Raw genomic sequence first — 24,460 nt, 5'->3', positions numbered from 1 at the left:
GGTGACGCCGGACAACATGGCAGACCGCCGCACGGGGTCTCTTGACAATGGGGTAACCAGAAGACAATCCAGAGGGGGAGGGCCTCGGAAGGGAATCTGGTAACCACACCTGATGATATCCAAGATCCATTGATCGGAGATCAGAGCTGACCAACGGTCCAGAAACAAATGGAGACGAGCCCCCACAGCGGCATAGTCACTTTTGTCCAGCACCCGAGGGAGGCTGCGGCAGCTGCTGCTGCTGTTGCTGCTGAGGCCGGGATTTATAATGGAACGCGGCCCCCCGACCACGGGCCCGACCACGAAAGGGCTGAGAGGACAAAACCCCCTGAAAAAAGACCTATTCTTAGGAGCAGGCTGAAAAGGCTTCAACAACTTCTTCTCCTCCGCAGAGCGCTGCACCATCGAAGTCACGGCACCCCAAAGAGACGAGGATCCTCAAAAGGCAGTTTATGGACCAAAGACTTCTGAGCAGAATCAAGACGCCATGGCTTTGTCCACAGAGACCCACAAGGAATCAAAAGTGACATCTGACAGGAATTGCGCCAAAACCTCCATTTGAGCCAACACAGGAGTAGGGTCCCCATGATCCTAAAGACAGTCAAACAGCCTCTCAAAATCCTTGAGCAGGACCTGTGACGCATAGGCCGCATAAGTGCTAGCACGCACCCCAAAGTGAGAAGCGGCGTTAGAACGCTTGAGAGCAGATTCCACCTTACGCTCCACCGGATCAAACAGGGAAGCCTCCTCCGAAGATAAAGAGGAAGAGGAGGAAGCCATAGAAGACAAAAGAGAATTAACCTTCGGAGTCACAGGAAACTGGGAATCAAAGTCCGCCAGGCGATATCGCTTCCCCAGGAATCGCGGAATACCCTGCTTATCCACCTCCAGCCACTCTTTCGTGAAGATATCCTTCAGGACATCATGGAAGGGGAGGTCATCCACCACGAAGGAACTATAATGTGCGTAAAACCCATCTTCAGTCAGGGATTTAGGGTCAAATCCAAGCACCTCTCGAATATGCACCAGCATGTCCGAAAACACCTTGCCCTGGATGTGCTTTCCCTTAGGGGAATTGTCCAGTTCTTCCTCATCATCCTTAGCCCGCTTAGCAGCAGGCTCCAGCAGCGCAGACTGGACCGCAGAATCAATCAAGTCCCGTAAATCAGCCCTAGAAATCTGCAAGACATCGTCCTCCTGCAGATCCTGAACATTATGCTGCTTGGAAACAGCCTTAGCCGGCACAGGAGAAGAAGCCCCCTCACTCAGGGTGAAAACACCCAGAAGTAACCAAACAGGAAATCACCACAACAAAGGAAGTGCCCAGCAACCTCCAATAAATACTGCCCCCAATCAACCAATCACGCAAAGGTGTGTAGAACAATGAAATAAAAAAAGGGCAGCCCTGACGTCTCCCCCCACAGCCACAGGTCAAAAGAGAATGGCCACGGGTGTCAGACGCTGCGATAGTGCAGCAGTGCCGGAACGACCCGAGGCCAGGACACCATCAAAACTCCCCGCCCCAGCCCAGCACATGAGCGGGAAGCGCATATGACCCCAGAACAGGAGCTCGGCCGACCGGAAAACCGGAGCGGCTGAGCCGTGCATTACAAGAAACACAACAGAATTAATCAAACATACAAGAAAAACTCACGTAACCGCCACCAAAGGAAACTGGATCCAGGGACCGGAACCGGGAGCACCAGCGTTCCGACAGCCGTCGGAGTAGGAAAAAAACAGGCATGGTGGTAGGTGGGCGGGGCTTATGTACTATGGAAATACTGGCGTTGTGATTGGCTGGGTGGAGGCAGGACTGCCTCACGTTGTTAGGACTGGGACGGGGCGGACCCATGAGGGGGTAATGTCTCTGGGCCAAGTTAGCTCTGTGCATGCCTCCTGCTCTCTCTGGGGCCCCCACCCTCATCCTCCTTCCGGCCTGGTTCTGACCGAAGAGAAATATTGTAACTTTACTTTGTTTCTCTTCAGTCAGCGCGAGGAGCTCAGCGAAGGCTCTGACTGCAGCTGCTGCTTTAGAGCCTGTCTCTGTCACAGCTCTGCAGATGAGCTGAGGGGGCCCCCTTCATGTACTGGACACTGCCCCCCCCGCGCACTGCGGGAGCTGCGGGGGTATTTGTTACGCCCCTGCTGTGTATGTCATGGCCCTGGCCTGGCTTGGCCCTAGTCTGGCCTAGTTTGACCGTAGTCTGGCATGGCCTGTGACATACTAGGGATTGACTGTGTGCTGGGTCTGGCAATGTTCCAAGTACCAGAGGCTTTAGCACATGTCTACAATTTCTGCATCTTCCGGTATGCTTTGCGGACATTCCCTACATGCTGGTGACTTTCCTTGCACAGCTTGAAGGTGCAGGTCTCATCAGCAGTCATGTTGGCTAGGGAGAAAATATAAATACATTGTTAACATAGTCTAGACATGTACATGATGTCTGACATAATTAGTCTGACATTGTAAGACAATTATTCTGTACCTGACCATAACAACACCAGCAATAGGGATGAAGATATAGACAATATGTTGTCACTACATAGACATCACCAACTAGTACCAGTTAAGTTGAGTCAAGTGCCATCTGTGTATTTGCACAGACTGTAACAGAACTCACAATGAGATAGAACCCATATCATATGGGCCAGTTGTTCACACTCATGTAGATGTCCAGATCGACAAATTTGACACATGGGCCTGGTTACACTAAATTGGGAGTTGGAGTGGCGGCCAGCATAAGTTTAGATCATTGATCATAAACATAAGTGTACATGGATGAGGTGATAAAGTACAGACAATGTGACTATCTTGGCATACCCCATTTGGGCTTTCACAAGGCTGCACACGTTGCAGCTCTCACTCAGGGGTTTATTGATGAGAGCCCTGCAGCACTTTACCCAACATAAAGTGGTACGTGCATGACACAGGGCTCTGAATAAAATTCATGAACCCACACTAATCCATCCTGCGTGGCTTTGAGTGGCCTCATAAATATATACAGACCAAATAGGAATATGTCTCATTACAACTAATGCGTTTTTTACGCATTCCATTCCATTTCAAAGCGAACCAGTACATCGCTAGTCGTTACAACGACTTGCTGTAGGGGGCGCACTGGACTTAGGAATAGTATTAGTTATGTGCTGTATCTTCATTTCTCCTCGTCCTTATCTCTTTCTATGTGCTCTGTATTCTGCAGCACTCATAGAAAGGGGAAAAGGCCTCCTAGGATTGTTGCAGTGCAGGAAGGTACACCTTTCTGCACAGTAGCAATTCTGATGACAGCACAGGCACCTTTGCACAATGGTGCAAGTGTGCTTGCATTTGTACTAGTTTGCTGAAACTGTGCCAGTGGAGGGAGAATTGACAGGAACGCACTGTATTGCATAATACGGTGCATTCACACCCTTTCACATTGGTGTAGGGTAGTGCAGTAAGGTGACTTGCTGTGCTGCCCTAAGCCAATTCCCTGTAACTAAGGGCCTAGGTACATATTTAGAGATGTGTATTTCCTGTGGCCAGCTTACATGTACCTTACTGTAAAAACAGTGGTCTTTGTCTGTGAGAATTTCTAAAGACAGTTTCGCCCAGTGATGCGCTGAATCACTGACAGCTCATTGATGGTAGCTGGGTGTTACCTCCCGCCACATATTGCGATAGCTCATTCCTACATCAATCAGACACATACATCAAAATAGTACCATTTACTATTAACACTTACTGGTAGCATTGGGGTCCTGGAATAATTGCACCTCTCCCCATGAGAATGCAAGATGGCCACCTAAAAGACATGAAAGAGGATATGGCATTTTGAATTTTGCATTTTAGCATGTCAACATATTTATAAACTATACCATAAGATAACAGTATTGATGAAGTGCACACCTTGGAAAAACGCATTTGGCAATATGCCCAGCTCATTGCATGCATCGTGTCCATTTGCACCCCAGAACATCCGGTTTGCTGGACTTCAGGGGTACTGATAATGACATGCCTGAAGCATGCGTCCAGCATGGGATAGATTGAGTAATGCTGGCCAGCACAACGGGAGAGTCCAGTGTGCCATGGGCACATGGGTGACACGATCTACCCTGGAAGTATCTAAGGAGCAAGTTAATGAACACCTTGCACCGCACAAGCATAACATGTTTAAATGCTCCAGTGGGCCAAATTGATATGTCACATATATTTGATGTGACACAAAGCCACTTTGGGTGGGTTAGTATTGCCTAATACATATGGAGTACGGCAACGCAGGCAAAATCACTCCCTTGCCAGACTCAGCACTAGGTAGGTATTACATGGGCCTTGTGGGGGCTTTAATCACACAACACCCATGTCTAATGATGGCTGCCCAGATTTATGACACAGTGCTGACCTGGTAATGTGCAAAGACCATATGGCTCCCCAGGGGAGGCAAAAGGAGGAGACATGATTGGAGTTCTCCTCGTTTTCTCATGTATGCATGTGTGCTGTTTTCTGCAATACATATAGAAAGAGGAGAAAGGGTCTCAGGTTTTACATTTGTGCAAGCAGTTGTGCCTTCTGCGCAAACACAATCCTTGCAACAACACAGGCACCCTTACACCATTGTGCAAGGGTGCCTGTGTTGGGGCCAGTCTGCCAATACAGCACCAGTGGAGGGTGAAGGAACGGGAATGCACCATCGTCCCTATATTGTTGGAAGAGATAAATGTAGTACTAATCATCTTTCCGTTTAGTGTTCCAGATAAAGGTACATCACTATATGCAGACATGACATACATACATACTCACAGGTCCACCGATCTCCAGCCCCAGGAAGTCTATTAGATCGGTCTCCACAGAGACGATATCTGCTCATACTGCTCTAGCTGGTGTGTAGTAAGGGACTAAGAAAGAGCAGAGAGAGACCCCTTCACGCAAACAGGGGAGTAGGGTACTATTGCGAGAGCAAAATCGGAAAAGGGAAGTATAAGAGATCCTCAAAAGATTGCTTTTAAAGGTAGGTGAAGGTCAGAACTAACGAGGGTCTGTCATTCAAAAAGGAATTAATGAAGGGTAAAAAAAAATGTGGGACCCTTTTACCTCAACAGATAGAAGTGGAAGAAAATATGTTTTTACCAAAAGGAAGTTAAACCAGGGAACAGACAAAGCGTTAAGACTCGACAAAAAGGAGAGGAAATAAAAGGGTTTCCAACAAGAAGGTGGGAAGGAGAACCTCATATTCAGTCATGCAGTAAGAGCAGCATGAAAGTGTGTTAATTAGGTTACTTATTGTAAATTTAATTACATTCCCCAGAATCGTGTAAATCCCCCAAAAAGAAGAGTATGTCCAATTAAAAAGGAGTGCTAATACAGCAGTAAGATGAGATAAGGTAATACATCTACTGTTTGTTTTAAATTAAGCAGAAATGTACACTTTTGATACAAAGCGATTCTAACCAGAGATGGGGCATGGTGAAATTATCACCTATAGGCTTTGTATAAATCAAAATATATGACATAGAATACTATACCGGGGTGTTTACCGGGGTTGTAAATGAATCAGATTGTGAGAAGTATTCAACCATAGAGCTGAATTAATCTTTGGACTAAAATGTTGCTAGTCTAAGATGTTAAGTCATTACAGGAATTGAATGATGCTAAATGGAATACAAAATAGAGAATTAATATGATGTATCTCCAACAGGCATAACCCCAGCAGGCAACCAATCAGTGCCTAAAAAAGAGAGACATATCCTGGTCTTGAAAAAGATGGAACAATAAGAGAAAGCCATCGAAACGCGTCAACGCCATTAATAGGCACGATCTTTTGGGGGACTGTGACCAATTCTTAAACACAAGCTAAAGGCATATGCTAAGAGGATTGGTTTGAAAAATTAATGTTACCCTGATGTGTCGTAGGATGACAAATTTAATTGTCTGTGTTTTTGTCTCTCTGTTTATTGTTGTGCGGTTAAATAGCAGAAGGGGTAATAGTGGGGTGTTCAGTCTACACATTTGAAAAATGTATTTGTATTTCCCTCTTATGTGAATATTGATTTTCATGTCATTTTAAGATGAAGTGTTTTTTATGATATATGTAGAGAGCATTATAAATTGTGTTTTTTTACAAATATATGTTTTTAACTACAGATTTGCAACACAATTTTTTTTTTTTTTAAATAAAGAAATTCTTTTATAATATTCTAATTCGGATTGTGTATGTTTTGAGGTAACAGGTATAGGGGCCATATCCTTTACTGTGTAGTAAGGGACACCGTGAAAATATTTTTGTGGTGCCAGCGCACCTGCTCCCATCGGTCATGTTTGTCCTTTGCAGGATAGCCCTTGCTCATCCTGCCACCAGCCTCAAGCATCCTTGAGAGATAATGTGGTATGAGCCAGACCAGCCATCCCAGCTCTGGCTCACTGAAGTTCCACCCCCTCCCCTCCCAGACATACCCCAATGCTCAACAATCCCCCAAAAATTGTCTACTCTAAATCTAAAACCCCTACCAACTATACCTACCCACAGTACCCCAAAACACAAACACCAACAGTACAATGACAATACAAAATACATAACAATGACACTACAGAATATATGACAGCAACAGGGCCCTGGACACAACACACACTCTCAATATCAACTAACACACTTTTCCAACAGATACCCTCAGGCAACCTCCTCCACTATGCACTGACTAACAGAGAAGTGAAGGCGTAAGCAAATTCACATTTCCTAGTTAGCAGGCTGTCACACCCAATGCATCACTTCCTGCCTGTATCCCGCTCATTTTTTTACAAATGCATTGGTTTTTTAATGCATTGGTGCTGGAATAGACGGTTTTTTGTTATGCCAATTTAATTTATGACTCACTCGAATCACCCCAAGGTGCAACCAAGAGACAGGGCAACAAGAGCAGCTAGATAAGATAAGAACAACATTGTCTTAAGTACTTTCCTAAATCGAGAATGATCTGAATAGATCCAAATATGGTGTGACAGTTTGTTCTAATAATAAGGAGCCGGATAGGAATAAGACATGCTGCCCGAACGGGCGCTTTTGACACGTGGAATGAGTAACAATGCTTTATCACTCGGTCTCAAAAATCTCAGCGGATTGTAGTGCCTACTTTTGGTAGCTATTTAACCAGGACAGTTTCTAGTTAGAGCTTTATGCGTAACACAACACATTTTAAAAATTATTCTCTTCCGAACCAGGAGCCAATGCAAGGTCTGCAGATGGGGAGCTGAGGCAGCCCCAGGTGACAAATTGCAAAGCAGGCAATCCACGGTGTTCTGTACCACCTGTAATTTTGATAGCAATATCTCATTTGCAAAACAAACATTGCAATAATCCAGGCGGCTAACCACAAGGGCCTGGACCGCCGTTTTCCTTGCTATGAGTGGAAGGAAGAGAAACGCTCTTCTCAATAAGTGCCTGATATGGAAACAAGAACCTCAAGTTGACATCACCTGCTCTTTTATGGTAAGAGGTTGGTCAAGGCGGACTCCCAAGTTCTTGACATCCCGCTTGGGTGTTGGCACAATCCCAAGTTCTGATGGACACCAGTTAACAGTCCATAGTTGGTGGGCCTTGCCAAACAGCAGTTTTTCCTGCATTCAACTTGAGAAATGTTTGCCAATTGCTGTCATCCGTCTAAAAAGCTTTGTTTAGTTTTGGCTAAATCTTTCTCAAAGTAAATTACAAGCTGTGTATAGTCTGAATATATTATGATCTCAAAGCCAAAGGCTATTACAATCTTGGTGAGTGGTGCAAAATATATGTTGAAGAGCAGAGGGTCAAGACAAGAGCCCTGGGGCACCCCCTTGTACAGTGACATCGTGCAAGGTTTAAAAGAGCATAAAATAATGGTTTGGGTTCTGTTGGACAGGAAACTGCCAATCTAATTTAGCTCTGTCCCATGAATGCCAATCTATTGTAACCTATAGAGTAATTTGGGATGGGACACTGCATGGAACATGGCCGACAAATCTAGCAATACTAGCATAGATGGTATATTGCAATCTAGAGAACCTCTGATATGGTCTGTGACCACTACCAAGGCTTTCTCAGTGCTGTAAGACGTTCTGAAACCCGCTGTGATGGGTCTAGGATGTAGTTAACCTCAAGTTACTCTAAAAGTTGTTTGTTAATTAATCCTTCCAAGAGCTCACCTAATTAATGAAGCAATGAGATTGGGAAATAATTAGAGAGGTTCAAATGTGTTAAACTAGCCTTTTTTTGGATTGGCCTAACCTGGGCAGCCTTCCATGTGGCAGGGATTTTTCCAGTGTTAACCAAAAGATTGAATAACAACGGAGATCTTGGCGGGACAAATATCTAAAGGAGATCCGGATTAGTCTGAAGCAAGTGTTACCTGAATTTCATCCAAGGGAAGCTTCTAGAACTTTTCCAAGTTTGATACCCCATGGGCGAGGGGAGGTAAGGAAAAGTCAGCTCCAGATAGTAGGGGAATTTCTGATAGATTTTGTTTAGTTTTTCTTCACAGTGATTAGCCAGAGAATATCAAGCAGACTGAGATGGCTGGGTGACTAGAGTAAAAGTTTACAGAATCATTTTGAACTCTAAATAATATTCCAATGAGTTTTTTGCCTGTGAAATTTGATCCGAGATGTATAGTTTCCGAGATGTATAGTTTCTGAGCAGCATTTGCGGTGGTAGCATGTACGTGCTGCTCTATACAGCTCTCTGTCACAAGTATTATTAGAGCACCTCCACTGTCTTTCTAATTTTTTACATGATGATTTCTCCGTTCTAAGAGCCAACGTATACCAAGGGGCGTGGGCACCATGTGAAGGAATATGATCCCTTTGAAGAAGGGTAATCTTATCAGAGGCACAATTTAGAACATTGTGATATTTAGAAAGAGCTTGATCCACATCTGGGGTACTTGCTGTGATGGGATGATTAAATGCTAAAGCAAAGAACTCAGGAGTGATTTTGCGCCAATGTCTACTTAGGTTTTTACCTACTTTAGATGATTTATGCATTTCTGTTGTCGTAGGAATCCTAAAATTGATCAAAGAGTGGTCCGTCCAAAGTTAAAATTGTTGATGTTCACAAACCAGAGAAATAGAGATGGTGAAAACTAGATCTAATATATGCCCTGTGACATGCGTGGACCCGTTTACTCTTTGATGCAGTCCGAGAGAGGCCATGTCAGCAATAAACAGGCTTGCCTCCTCGTTGTCTGGGTCTTCCGGGTAGCAATTAAAATCACCTGATAAAAAAAAACAGTTTTTCTGACAGGACATGAGGAGCCATGTATTCAATTAGGTGCTGAATAAACTCCATTTTAGGCCCTGTGATCGATATACTAAGGCACATCTCCAGTGATCCTTGGGAAAAAGTCCCAGTTTGAATATGCAAATCTCTGCCCAATTGTAGTGTAGCTCCTATTTTCCCAATAGGCTCTGCGCATTGGAATAGTACCTACAGCAGTAAAGGCCTAGGCCAGACGTTAACTAGGTCTACTACTGTCGATGCTAGACTTAATTTTTGGGTTTGCCAGCTAAGCTCAGAGTTCGCTAGAAACTTTCTCGAATGTTCAAGGAAGGATTAACTCCCCTGATTAGACAAGAAGGGATTTAGTTTCTGACAACCATAGAACATGACAACTTTGCTCTCCCCTAATCAAGAGTCAATCTCAAGAGTCGTGTGAGCACAAGGCAATTATTTTACTCAGTCAGTACGTGCATTCTTAGTCTCATCAGAATGTAGAGAAAAGGAAGAGACGGGCGTGTTCAATAAAAGATGTTATTTATTGATCAGTCTCTTTTCTCGTACAAGAGAAATGGATCGATATTATTGCAATACTTATAGTTAAGTAAAGTGCATACATTAAAAGCAATAGTATAAAATAATACTGTAAAAACATTGATATGGTTTCTGAGCCATATGATGTTTTAAAATGATTAAAATATATTTACATACACATATACATTTGACTAAACGTGCTCAACTGGTGTTTCTAAATACGCCTACCCCGTGTACCTGACCTAAGTCTAATGCGTGGGCGGGAATAGAAAGTTACAGTTTAAGTTAAGTTTGTTTTTGCCAAGTGAATAACTAAAGAATTCTCTAGGAGGGGTTATTCAGTTCTGTACCTGGAATTTAGGATGAATGAGGAATGGTATCTCTTTCTCTGCTCTCGATATTCCAGGCTGCCTGCGAGGGCTGCCCAGAAGCGCCGGTGCTGGGTCTCTCGGCTTGAGATAGCAGCGCGTCTCTCAGCGCGTCAGGAAGGCGGGGCTGGTGCCTGCGGGGTCTGCTTCTGCTCTCGGCTTCGGCAAGTATGGCTGCTCCGTCTTGTCACCACGCGTGTGTTTGCATAGGGCAAGGTCGGCAATATTTATACCTTAAAGGTGCCGGGATTGACGTAAGGATGGACATAGGTACGTCAATAAAGATGTCATACGACTTGCTCGTTAGCACATTCTTTACTAAAGTTCTCTGTGAAATCAAAACAATGGCCGCACGGATTATCCAGGTTGTCATAGGTTTGATTTGTTATGAGAACGTCGTATGCCTTATCAGGGGCTGGAGGAATGTCGCTTGTCTAATTAGATCTCAAGCGTTATGACCTAATCAGATAACACGTTCCTGTGCCGTAGTGTGACTGCGTCAGATAACGGTATCTGCATCATGGGGGATTTCTTGCCTCATGGGCTGACTGTTAGTTAACTAGCTAGGTAGTTTAACCAGAATAGGGTCAGGAATAGGGGGATCGATTCAGAACCTATAGAAATACACGACACCCACTCCACGCTAACTATGGTCATATCTACTAATCTATGCATAGTATAACATAGTACAACATACTATAGAGTATAGTGTATACCTTACCACCCCAAAATACATAAATGCATTTTGAAATTTTCAAATATACTGAAAAATTGCAGTCATATATTGTATGCACTTAAGCTATGAATTAAATGCAAAAGTAAGCACGCATTTTATGCATTATTGCTTGTTGGTATATGAGAAATACACATGAAATGGCTCTTAATATGGCTATACAGAAAAAAAGTCGAAACCATTTCATCACATAAAATATAGTGTGAACATACCAGCGGGCAGCTAAAGTCTATATAAAGTATCTAAAAATAGAAATCTTAGTTCTCTAGGAATAGTTTCTTACTTTAAGCAGAAGATCAGTGTCCCGGGGAAAAAATATATAGAAAAATATTTTAAGGGCTTGCTGAAAAAGGTTGCTGTCCGTGAACTGGATTGTAATTGTTCATGTGACTTTATTTTTTAAGTTGAAGGCCGGATTCAGGGAACGCCGTGTGCGAGTTTACTCAAAAGTCTCTATTTCTGTTCTGGAGAGAACATCATATCATTCAGGCTTTCGAAAAAACTGTCAACAGCTCCATGGGAAAGTTCCTCTAAGTCGGAAATAGGGGTAACCATGCATTCGTGCGCATGATTGTCTGCATTGACATTCTGATTTGCATTGCTGACAGAAGGTCGTACCTGTTCGATGTTGCTTTCATCTTGAACTTCACTACTCTTCAATCGCAGTGGTGAAGATTCCAGGAATGCCGTCATCAGAATTGGCAGCCTTTGAGGGCAGCACAAAGCGTGAACCTTGGTAGGAACCAGCAGTGTATCTGCATCCACCGGCGCATCCGATTGTAGTGTCAGACAGGTGTCTAACACGCATTCTTCTCCGCATAGCAGACACCTTAGTACAGGTAAAACACACCTTTGCCACATTGGTCGAAATGATAGAAACCAAGTCATCTTCAGGTCTCTAAGCCGGGAGAGTCCCAGGATTTTTGATATCCGGTCCCGGTATCCAATGGCTAGGATCGTATCTTCCATTGTCGCGAGAGTTTGATCTGTGACATGGGATGCCATAACGAAAAATAAGGACTAGGAATAGGATTCCTGCAATTAGTCCCAGGATCAAGGGAAGTCCGCCAAAAATCGAATGGACGAAATCTGGAAAAATACCCAGTATGGCTTTGAATGGTGTTAATGCCATCGAAAATACTGTCTTAAATACCTTTGAGACCCCTGTGGTATCAGAAATATTTAAGATTTCGCTCAGGATTTCCGGGAAATGTACGGGGGAATTAGTTGATAATAATGTATGTATCTCTGCAGTCGTCCTTGCGACTTGTAGATCATACGTTTCTTTAGATGACGTGAGCCTTGTAGGCGTCTGAAGAAGCACTGTTTTCATTCTGCTTAAAGTGTCTATTCGAATAGAAGTAATTTTCAAACCGGGCCATGCCCTTGCCTCCCTGTCTGGAAAGGAGCTGGGGAACAAAGAACGTCCACAGCACTTGACCTTCGCCGTCGTAGTGACGAGATAAGGAGTCCCGGGCATAAGACTACAACATCTGCGGTCTACAATAAGAATGTAACTCCCATTATAGAGTCTTTGAAAGAATGGTTCTATTTCAGTTGCAGGTGCGCCTTGCTGGTGACATGAAAGGTTGTATGAATTCCCTTCACAGGCTCCGTGCAAACTAATACCGTTACACAGAAGCGTGCCGCTTAGTGACATAGCACAATTGTTGCCACTAAGAAACACTTTCTGTCCTTTGTTACTGACACATGCATGTGAATAGGGCAGGTTCCAAGTTGTTTTAAGGTACCCCTTTCCCAATTTCTCGTACATGCCAGCCTGTATATATTTTTGGCAGTATTGAAACCTGAAGGTTGAGATTGGAATATTTATGATTCCGTGGATTATCCATTCACTGACAGGTCGTTCTGACATTGTCATTGGTAATCTTTCTAGTTTTTCAATGCTCAAGATTGTATAATCAGCACCCTTCTGCGCCATACCGATTTGTCTATCAGTAAGGTTAAAGATTTGGAATAGTGACGTAGTGTTGATTAAACGCCAAGGCACATAGCCTGAACGCAGATTTTGTAACGTCCAGCCAAGCTGTACAATAGAACGCAATTGTGACTGACCATGTTGTAATAACAGTAAGTCTTGCGATAATATGTCGATTGCTGAAGACACAATGCTGTCCAATGAAAATATTCTGGAGGACAGAGTCATTAACCCATTGTCCACTACAGAAAGTGATTTTTCCAAATTAATACGATCAATTTCACGTATTCTCTCTGCTGTTTCAATTTGAGTAACCTTCCAGGCCTCATTGTATGCTGCATATACAGAGGCTGCTATGAAACGCTTTTGACGCTGTTTGCGTGGTCCCAGTATGAAATCACGCAAGTCAGCACCATCAGTAAGTAAAGTTAGGTGTTGCTTAATTTCAGGCAGTGTGGAAGACTGTAGCCATTGAAGGCATAATTTGCCCACACTGTAGGTTGTTATTATCCCTGGGTGATGTATTTGGGGATATCTAGGGTCTGGCCTGGTCATTTTGAAACCCTGTGTTTTATTCAGGAATCTATCTTGACAGTTATTAGTATCTGTGGGCCAGATCAACCATTGTTTCCAATCAGGATGTGTTCTGTTTTGGTTAAGTATATGGTTTATGTCTATTTCTTCATCTGTATCAGAGTTATTGCTAAACATTGTTGGCTTTGGAATAGACAGGTTATTTAAATCTTTGATTTTGGCTAAGCCAAGACAGGTGGTTTGTTGAACAGTGTCATTTAAAAATATCATTTGTTCTGGGATCATGCAGGCTCTAAACAAAGCTTCTATACCCTGTACTTGCCATTCTTTTGTACCCCAAACACTTTTCAAATCAACATTTTTGTCCCAATAATCGAATCCAAAAGTATTAATTTTTTCAAAGAATGAATCAGAATAAATCAATTTTGTGTTGGTTATCATGGTTTTGGTCCCTGTCTTGTTTGACAATTTATAATAAAATGTTTCAGCATTACTAGTGTTAAAACCTTGAAAGTATGAATATTTGTCATAAACGGTTCTAGAGCTCCCTTTTGGAGGTGTAGCACAATGTTCCCATTGATTAAAATTTAAAACATTTCTAGGTTGTGCAGATTTATGCAAGAAATGGTTACCATAGTGGTTATAGCAATACATACTATCATAATTTGTAGAACCTTGCAAATAATCATGTTTTGTAAATTTAGCAGACATTACTAAGTCAGACATCATATTGTTTATACTTTCAAAGTCCCAATCATCAGCAAATGAGTTTGGTTTTGCAAAGTCACTCAAAGAGATCTTAATTTGGTGTGGATATTTCAGGATCTCGACCGGACCATAAATTTCATAGTCAGTGTTGTCCCAGGCTACCCCACCAGGTATTGGAATTGCTGTGAAGTTGGTTGAAGAAAGTTCTGAAGAAAGTTCTCTTTTCTCGACGTGTGAAGATGTGTGTGGTTTGAGGACCAAGTTGATGTTCTGACTTGCTGTGTCCATTTTAGCATATTTTCCCTCAATGAAGCGTCCCAAAGTAAATACCATGATGAGCCAAAGTATGAGGATAAATGCACCAAAACCCACCCAAAATTCAATCCATGGAGAAATCAGATATGTTTCTTTTAGTTGTTTCAAAAGTTCCTTCGCTTTGTCTTTAAAGGATTTTGATGATGGCTGTGTCTTTTGTTCGCTGAAGCCGTCCGAGGAATCATCGAAGTTGATGAAGTAACCAGATGCAGTTCTATCAATTGTTCCAATTGGTTCAGGATTTTTGTTTTTTGCATTTTCACTTGGTACTTCAGTATAGATTGGTGTCTCTCTGCTAAATGTCTTTATTTGGGTTTTCAGAGGTCTAAGTTCTATTGCATTGTTGCATAGTCCTTGTTGTTCTTCTGTAGGCGTTTCGAATGTGATGAGCCTCTTTGTTAGGACCTCTGTACTGGTAGCAAACCTTGGTGTTCTGCTACTTATTGGGAGTCCACTTGGCCTACTGTTTGTTATCGGCCACATGTTGTGGTTTTACCAGGTCGATGGATACAACTCGGTTCTCCTTTTTTCCAGCAAGTGGCGGTAGTACAACTGATCTTGTCCCGTTGACAGACAAGACAGGAACTGCTTTTCTGTAAGAAGGCCCAAATTCCTTCTTTACCGCGATCTTCTCCCTGACTAGATCCCCGACTTTTGGAATCCAGACAGGTCTTGCTGGGACAGGTGGTGATTCTTCAGTGGTTGTTGGCTGTTGTTTCAACTGTATGTTGCTCAGGTCTTTTCTTGTTTTGTTTAAGTCCTGCAAAATAGCCAAACGGTCTTTGACATCAAAGCTTTTTTCTGTTACCACTGAAGTCTGACTATCAAGGTCAGAGATCAACATCCTAGTTCCGAATAATAATTCGTACGGACTGAATCCCTTCAGAGAATTTCTTGGCAAGTTATTTAGACTACGTTGGACACTTATTAGATGTTTGACCCACCCAGCTCCCGAACCTAATATCCTTTCTATTATAGATTGCTTTCTGTCTTGGTTTTTTCTTTACACCATCCCATACCCTCAGGAAGGAAGTGAGAAGATTCCCGCTGGGCTGTGCTCATTTGGCCATTCTTCCCCCCCCCAGGCTGGATTGCCTGAGAAAAAGAAAAAAATGGTCGAACGTAGCATGCTCTTAGCGTATATGCCATTTAGACTCGCAAATCTTGTATAACAGTCCGGACGTCAGCTGAGTGCTGTGGATCTACATTATAAGTGGGAACTAGCCTGTATATGTTAATCGCAAGCCATTCTTTTTGCTGGTAATATTATCTGCCTTGATACGACGAGGTATTAAACTGCTTCTCTCCCCACTGCGATCTCTGTTGCAGTTTGGGCAGTTTTTTACAAAGATGGTAAGATGGAGGCTCATGCCTGGCCACCAGTACCGTGATTGTAATTCTTCCAGAGAATCTTTTAATTTAAGGTGTCTGTGACCCTCGCCCATGTGTGCGTCTGCGATTAACAAGTTTCTCCTGTCCATGTTTGGAATCACTCTATCCCCCACTCCAGGGATTCGAGCAAAAGGGACGGAGTTTGCATCGATTATGTATGTATAATTGAGTGGATAATTGATCGGTAACGCTGAGCAGTCGCCTTTTGATGACGTTTTCACCGCCAGCAATGTTTCGCCGTCAATGTATTTTAATGTACGCTTTTTTCGATCTACGGGAGCCGGTTTACTGGCTGCCGCTGCGGCTGTTTCAGCCAATGAATTCCCTACAACGTGAACGCCATCACGCTGATGACTCAGTGAGTGAGTCACGTGAGTCTTTGGTAGTTCTTTTTTCAAAAGAGCTACTTGTTCCCAGAGCAGTCTCTGCTTTATTGGTGCATCTGTGTCATCTTTGTAACCGTTCTGAATCCATGTCTGCAAATCCTTGTTATATGCTTTGACGCAGTAATATGAATCTGACACTATAAGTGTCGGGAATTCGCGATCCGCATTATCTAGCGCCATTTTCAAAGCTAATATTTCAGTTTGTTGTTCTGAATTGGTTTCTACTGAGTGTGTCTTTGTTAATAGAGGTCTTAGTTTACCTCCGCGCCACACTTCTTTTGTAATCTCACATGTGGGATTGTATGCATGTTCTCCCCAAACTGAGGGTTGAGCATGTCCGTCTGTAGAGATTACACAGGCGTAATGTCGTAGAGGCAGAATGTCGATTGGCAGAGGATACGTCTTTTCATATTTTAGATTTTCCAATTCTTCTAGTTCTGGATCAAAGAAGTAATATACTTTGTCCGTTGTGATTGAATTTACCCATTGTAACCATTCTGGATCCAATGTTGTTGTTGGTAAATTACACGGTGTTGTTAATGCCTCAAAGGCTGATTCAGCTGTTCTGACTGTGATATGTCTACCGTCAGCTATGTCTTTTTCTCTAGCTATTGCGGTTTGAACTGCTTGAACAATTTTTCCTTTGTTGTTGAATCTCTGTTCAGCTTTTGTGTACAAATGTGATTTGAATACAATTGGTACCTTTTCTCCCTCATTAGAGGTTAGGTATGTGAATCCGCATCTCCCTGGGATGACCCGGATCACAAGGTTGCGTGTATTATCACGGGTTTCTAATTTTGTTTTAATTAGCATGTCTGTTTGTAAGGATCTCAAAATTTCTGTGTGTGCTTGAGTCCAACTGGATCTTTTAAAGTCTGGTTTAATTAGATCATAAAGGGGTTTGACCCTTTCTGCGTAATTTGCAATATATGTTCTTCCGAAATTTAGGAAGCCTAGAATTGACTGTAGGTTTTTTAGTGTTTTAGGAGCTTGGATTACGGCACATTTCTCTAGGAAATTGTCTGCCAGGCTTTTACCTTCACTTGATAGCTCATATCCTAAGAATAGGACCGTCAGATGGGCAATTCTGGACTTTTTAAAGTTGAATTTGTAACCCTCTGCTGCGAACCCAAGTATTATGGTGTTCACTCTTTTCAAGTGAGTCTCCAAGTCATCATCTGTTAAGTAAATGTCATCGACATAAGATAATGCTTCATCATCATATAGTTGTAGTAATTCTGTTACTCTTGCTGAGAATACCCCCGGGCTGTTCTTGTACCCCTGGGCTAACCGACAGAATTGTTTTTGAGTGCCATTTACTGAGAAAGCTGTTAAATATCTGCTCTCTGGTGCTATGTTTTGACAAAAGAATCCGTTGGAGATGTCCAAGGTAGTTTTGTATTTTTTGCGCACTATGTTATTCATTAGTGCAGCACTGTGTGAGTTTTGCACTGCAAAAGTTTTGCAACATGTGTTAAGGTGTCGGTAATCCAAAACTAGACGATATGAATTGTCTGGTTTGGAGACCGGAAACAAAGGATTGTTCATTTGTGAGGTGCAAGTTTCAATCACCCCCTGGTATTCTAGCTGATCTAGTATTTCATTTACTTGTTTTTTAGCTTCTTGCTTAATTGGGTACTGCCTTTGTGCAGTTGGTTGTGATTTTAACTGGACTTTGTGAGGAGGAGAATCCTCATCCCATCCTACATGATTTTTATATAAAGCAGGTGCTAAGGCCACTGCCCACTTTCTAGCAAGTGTGTATTTTTTATGAATCGGGATTTGATTCGAGAAGGCAGGCATAATTACTTCTTCGCCATGAGGGCACTCCCTGACAAACTCTGGTGGCCAGTCTTTTTCAGCTAAAAGGATGTCATAACCCTTTGAGAGGTTATCCCAAAATAGTCCCCTTATTTTCCTAGTCTTATCTCCCTCTATACGTAATGTTATCTCGTATATTTTGTGGGGCTTGCTAACTCTGGTATCTGCAGTTTCCACTTGAAGGTATTCATTCGTGTCCACTGTCTCCAGATGATTCATAAGGACTTTGCGAGCTATGCTCACCTCTGCTGCGCTGTCTAGCATTGTCTGAGCCCACTCTCCGTTTTTCAGTTGTGTCCTCAGTATTCTCGGCATTGTTAACTACCTTGATACTGGCTACCTTCTTTTTTGGAAATTGTGATTTCTTTTTCAGTTGAGCAGGTTCCTTGTCTTTGGACTTGGCGTGCTCTTCTGATCGTCCTCTTCTTTCCGATTTCTGCGAGGAATTCTGAAAAGATTGAGAGGGACGTGTATCAATGTCTTGATATCTATCAGGTTTTTTAATATTATCCCTATTTCTAAGGTTATATCTATTCCCAGAGGGGTCACTCTGGGGTGACCTTTGTCTCGGGTTTGGAGATTTCTCTCTTCGCCTAGGAGACCTTCCTCTGGACTGGAATTTCTTTTCTTTGGGATTGGATTGTTTGTTCCCATCCCAGTTCTTTTTTGGTGAATTATTATTATTATTAAAAAACATTTTTTCTGGACTTGTAGTCAGTTGCGGTTTTACTGGTATTCCACCTAGACTATCTCTGCCTAGTTCTTCATAGGATTTTTCTATGATTCTGGCAATTTCAGCTGGTTGGTCTGCTATATCTGTCTCTTTTAACCTCTGGCGGATCGCCACGTTTGCTGCTTCACCCTTTATGTTGGCTAGTAATATAGCCGAGATCTGCTTGAAGTCTTTCAGTAATTTCATACCAAGAGTTAAAGCAGGTTCTGGACCGTATTCATCTTGAATTTGTTTTAGCACATCTGGTATTACCGAAATGGATGGAACACCGTGCGTTTTTGTGTAGATGGAAGCAAAGACTGTACCCCAAGTGTCACAGTCCTCAATGTGTGGTGCGATTCCCATTGGGAGACATATAGTCAGAATCCTGTGTTTTTCTAATGGGGTGGTGTCAGGAAACACCGCCTCTATTTGGGTAATTTTCTGTGCCAACCAGAATGGTATTTGTTCCCTTTTAGCTGGAACTTTACCTAGGCAGGATTGGATGTTCTGTGGTGTAATTTTATTTGTGTTCCCCTGGTGAGGGGTCAGCTGTGGAAGTTTAATCGCTGGCTGAATTGTTGAAGTCCGCATTACATACTGAACTAATTGTCTGTGAATTTTTAGTAGTTGTTTTAGCTGTATTAACAGCTCTGCTGCAGGCATTCTTTCGATGTCTGGATATGGTGTGTATCCGGCTAGGACCGGCCACGTTGCTCCTGGTCTTCCTAAAGGACCGAGCCTTGTAATGTGATTATTATGTTTTAGGGCGCCATCAAATAAGAGCAAATGCTCTTGGAATTTGAGTGGTACTTCCACCTCCTCGAAAGGAGTGTACTCATTAGGAGGTTCCTCTACTTTGTAATAGTGGAAGTACTTTGTTATAGTATTAGCTGCTGGAAAATGTATCCATGTATAGTATACCTCTGTCTGCCGATATTCGTGTGCCTCGATTACGAATATGACTGTGCCACCTCTAGGTGTCAGTCCATTTTCTATAAGTTTTAGAGTTATAGATCTCCTTTTGGCGACCGGAATGAGTATTATATCCGCGTCTGCTGCTTGCATGGTAGCATCAGCATCTGCTATTTCAGTAGCTAATCTAGTAACCTCTCGTTCTTCATCGCTGTCCATTTTGCTGACAGGATGGTATTATGTTTATTTGCAGATCAGGTTTCTTTATGGAAACAGAGATTAGATGCACAATATTTTGGAACACTGTTTATCCTTCAACGTTGACTAGACCAAGAACCATACATAGGAGTTCCCTCCTGCGAGGTTTTGGAGGATATTATAACCTTTCACCCACTCCAGACGTCTTTGGAGTATTTGGGAAAAGGGGTCTGAGTGAGAAAGCACGACTGAGTTACTCTAAATGTCTTACGTTAGTTTTATCGCCCTTCCAAACGCGTTGGGCGCCATGTAGTGTAGCTCCTATTTTCCAAATAGGCTCTGCGCATTGGAATAGTACCTACAGCAGTAAAGGCCTAGGCCAGACGTTAACTAGGTCTACTACTGTCGATGCTAGACTTAATTTTTGGGTTTGCCAGCTAAGCTCAGAGTTCGCTAGAAACTTTCTCGAATGTTCAAGGAAGGATTAACTCCCCTGATTAGACAAGAAGGGATTTAGTTTCTGACAACCATAGAACATGACAACTTTGCTCTCCCCTAATCAAGAGTCAATCTCAAGAGTCGTGTGAGCACAAGGCAATTATTTTACTCAGTCAGTACGTGCATTCTTAGTCTCATCAGAATGTAGAGAAAAGGAAGAGACGGGCGTGTTCAATAAAAGATGTTATTTATTGATCAGTCTCTTTTCTCGTACAAGAGAAATGGATCGATATTATTGCAATACTTATAGTTAAGTAAAGTGCATACATTAAAAGCAATAGTATAAAATAATACTGTAAAAACATTGATATGGTTTCTGAGCCATATGATGTTTTAAAATGATTAAAATATATTTACATACACATATACATTTGACTAAACGTGCTCAACTGGTGTTTCTAAATACGCCTACCCCGTGTACCTGACCTAAGTCTAATGCGTGGGCGGGAATAGAAAGTTACAATTTAAGTTAAGTTTGTTTTTGCCAAGTGAATAACTAAAGAATTCTCTAGGAGGGGTTATTCAGTTCTGTACCTGGAATTTAGGATGAATGAGGAATGGTATCTCTTTCTCTGCTCTCGATATTCCAGGCTGCCTGCGAGGGCTGCCCAGAAGCGCCGGTGCTGGGTCTCTCGGCTTGAGATAGCAGCGCATCTCTCAGCGCGTCAGGAAGGCGGGGCTGGTGCCTGCGGGGTCTGCTTCTGCTCTCGGCTTCGGCAAGTATGGCTGCTCCGTCTTGTCACCACGCGTGTGTTTGCATAGTGCAAGGTCGGCAATATTTATACCTTAAAGGTGCCGGGATTGACGTAAGGATGGACATAGGTACGTCAATAAAGATGTCATACGACTTGCTCGTTAGCACATTCTTTACTAAAGTTCTCTGTGAAATCAAAACAATGGCCGCACGGATTATCCAGGTTGTCATAGGTTTGATTTGTTATGAGAACGTCGTATGCCTTATCAGGGGCTGGAGGAATGTCGCTTGTCTAATTAGATCTCAAGCGTTATGACCTAATCAGATAACACGTTCCTGTGCCGTAGTGTGACTGCGTCAGATAACGGTATCTGCATCATGGGGGATTTCTTGCCTCATGGGCTGACTGTTAGTTAACTAGCTAGGTAGTTTAACCAGAATAGGGTCAGGAATAGGGGGATCGATTCAGAACCTATAGAAATACACGACACAATCAACCGTGTCAGCATCTATAATAAACATTTTAATCGTGTTTTTGAAAATAATATCAATACCTCCCCCTATCCTGAGCTTCCTATCCAATCTAAACATGGAGTCATTTAGTGGGAGGGCCGTTGTTTTAGCTGAGGAGGAGGCTGAGGTCAACAGGTTTCAGTAAGGAAACCTACCTCCAGAAGGCTTGCAGAGTTCTGTTGTATGTTTAGGCAGTGACCTAACATTAAGAAGGAAACAATCTAATCCCTGCAGAGTTGAAACAAGGCATGCTTGACACACGACGCATTAACCGCAATGCCTTTTTCAGTGCATTGGCACCGATGTGTGACTTACGAGCAAAACTACGTTTGCAATGCAATGCACAAAAGGATGAATGTTTGAGTTTTGGCCCGCACGCAACTGGCCTATTGTCTGCGATACACTGTGTAGTAATTTGTACATTGCAGGTGAACACAGCTTGAGCCTCACTTACCTTGCTCCTCTCATCCCACCTGACAGGCTTGATATCATCAGATGGCTGCATTGTCATTGTAAAAATAGTGCCTATGGGTGGATTTATGTCTTTCTTGTGCTGACATATTGGTTGACAATATGTTTATGTGAGGAACACATCCATGTTGTGATGTGTAGAGACATAACAAACCATTTGCTGTTTTGTGGGTTGCAGTATGTTTTGTGAGACGTAGGTAGCTGCGGAGTAGTCATCTTTTTGCTCTATTATATAGCATTGCTATGCCTATGAAATACAATGTTGTATAAACTATCATGCACCACATCAATATTCATACATTCTGTCTGCATTGCAGACATAGATTTGTTTTCGGATGCAATTGATACTAAGGGTGGCACAGAGACTGACTCAGCCCTGCAAAGTACCACGCATCAGGCGTTGGACTAATGCTTTTTAGTGTGGTGGTCCGCATCCCCGCACTAAAATGCAAAGTCACACATTTATAGCGCTCCTGATGCTGTCAAGCCAAAGCACTATAACTGACCAAAGCAGCGCACAGCCCATTTCGCTGCTCTTACCGAATCTGACTGCTGCAGGAACTGGGGGCTGCCTCAGCTGCGCTCGCTGGCTTCATTCAGCATTGCATTCACATGATAAAGAGTCATGAAAAGTCATTGCAACAATGTGTCCATGTTCAATTTGCCCAGTAATGCCGGCCAGGATGCAAACTATAAATTGTGCAGGCCACGCGGGGAGCGGGAGTGGACGCCAGTTATCGCATTTTCTTTAAGTTAAATTCTGGCTGGAGTCACCTTGCCGGTACCACAGGCAGTATTTGGTGCGTACCTGCTGCCTCTCGAGTGAGTACCGCCTCATGGGCTTCAGGACAGACTGTGGTTGGTGCCTGCAGCCTGTTATGATCATGTTGTGTGAGTTTGGATCGGACACGGCTGCCAGAGAATATTTGGTGCCTGCGGCCTCTCATAACGCTGGCCCCGACAGTACTCCTTAGATCGCTCTGCCAGAGCCAGACTGTCAGAAGTCTCAACAAGGTTATTTAATATTATTATATTAATTTTTGAGCATCAATAATCACTGTGCTGTGCCTGTTACAGAGCTTACTGCTTGACTTTGTACTCTGTGTTTTAATTTGATACAGGACACCTGACTGGGACCTGCAACAGTGTCCGGTGCCCTTTCACTTCATTCCTGGCCGGTAATCCCAAGCAGAAAGGGAACCATGAGCCCTTCACCAGGGCAAGTCGGGATAACATGGGGGAGCGGTGGTGGCGGTGGAGGAACCCGTCCCGCCCCCGAAGAGCAAATCTCAGGTGACACAGGTCAGACCTCCGTTAGGTTTCCCGGTGCAGAAGAGAGTGTGCAACTGCAAAGTACCCGTGCACTACCCAATTGCCCTAGGTATTCAAGCACTGAGAATAGCCACTCGCCCCTCCTGACCGCGGAACTGCACAGCAGGAAAGTCTGCGCCCTGGAGAGGGGAATGGGGTTGCGTCCGTACTGGCCACAGTGAGAGAATCCATAGCTTGGCTCTGGATGGGTGAGCCAACAAAGCTTCAATAAAGCCTAAACCGGCCTTGTGCTTTTTGTCAGTGCATGTGGGTCAGCCGTGGCCGGTAGTGGGAGTGCCAGCCGGGCGGTGACATGGGGAGGGGGAGGGGCAGGGTGGGGGGTAGTAATGTATGGATTACGACCTTTAAAAGGTAAGTAACCATAAAAATAAATAAAACTAATTTCGTTGCACACACTGCATCACATTTGGTGATGCAGTATGTGCAACGAAATTGCACGTGCACCCCAAATGCCATGTGCACCCCCCACCCCCCTTCACCCAGGGGGCCCGCTACGGGCCCCCGAGGTGAAGATCCGCATGTTTTTCCTCGGCGGAGAAGCTGCCGCGGACAAGCATGTTTTCACAGCCATCCTAATATGTCTGGCGGTGTCTGAGAGACACCGCCACCATATTAGGCCTTTTCCGCCGCGGTTGTAAGCCAACCGCAGCGGAAAAGCGGCGGACTGAAACCAGGACCCACCAGCCATCCTAATGTGGCGGTGGGTCCTTGGTGGGTCCGCAGAGGATTTTCTGCATCCTCCGGGCCGGCGGTGGCTTCCGCCGGCCCGGAGGATGTGGAAAATCCTCCATCGTAATCAGCCCCTATGTTGGAGCACTGGGGCAAACAGCAAAGATAGGTTATCAGTAAGACACACGTTTACAGTCGCATCCATTTCTAGTTGTAACAGTCACATCCTTGCATCGTGGGGCAAGTGTGCCTGCACTGGCCCTAGTTTGCCATTTCAGTCCCCGCACTGGTCAAGAGGTAACATTTTTAAAGTTGTATGTTGGATACTGTACAAATCTTGCAATGTACTTGTAAACATAGCTGTGGCATAGGGAGACTATCTGTGTGGCCATTGCCAATATACGCTCCTCTATTTCTAACCTCAGGACATCATGTAGACTATACAGCGTTCCACGTATGTAAGACCAAAAGTATTGTCATTGGCATGACCCCCTCATGCACCCTAAGGGC

General features: G+C 43.5%; 1 protein-coding gene across 2 annotated transcripts in view; it reads right to left on the bottom strand.

The window, feature by feature from the left end:
- The window catches only part of LOC144774269 (uncharacterized), a 592,191-nt gene that overhangs the window by 265,211 nt on the left and 302,520 nt on the right, over positions 1–24,460 (bottom strand). For both annotated transcript variants that reach the window (XM_078659178.1, XM_078659179.1), the window contains one exon: positions 3,726–3,785. In XM_078659178.1, the coding sequence (XP_078515304.1) occupies positions 3,726–3,785 (60 nt within the window). The remainder of the gene's footprint in view (positions 1–3,725; positions 3,786–24,460) is intronic.

This window comes from Lissotriton helveticus, chromosome 1_1 (genome assembly GCF_964261635.1).
Source record: "Lissotriton helveticus chromosome 1_1, aLisHel1.1, whole genome shotgun sequence".
Classification (NCBI taxonomy): Eukaryota; Metazoa; Chordata; class Amphibia; order Caudata; family Salamandridae; genus Lissotriton; species Lissotriton helveticus.
The sequence above is the reverse complement of the archived record's forward strand: the minus strand, read 5'-3'. Positions and strand labels throughout refer to the sequence as shown.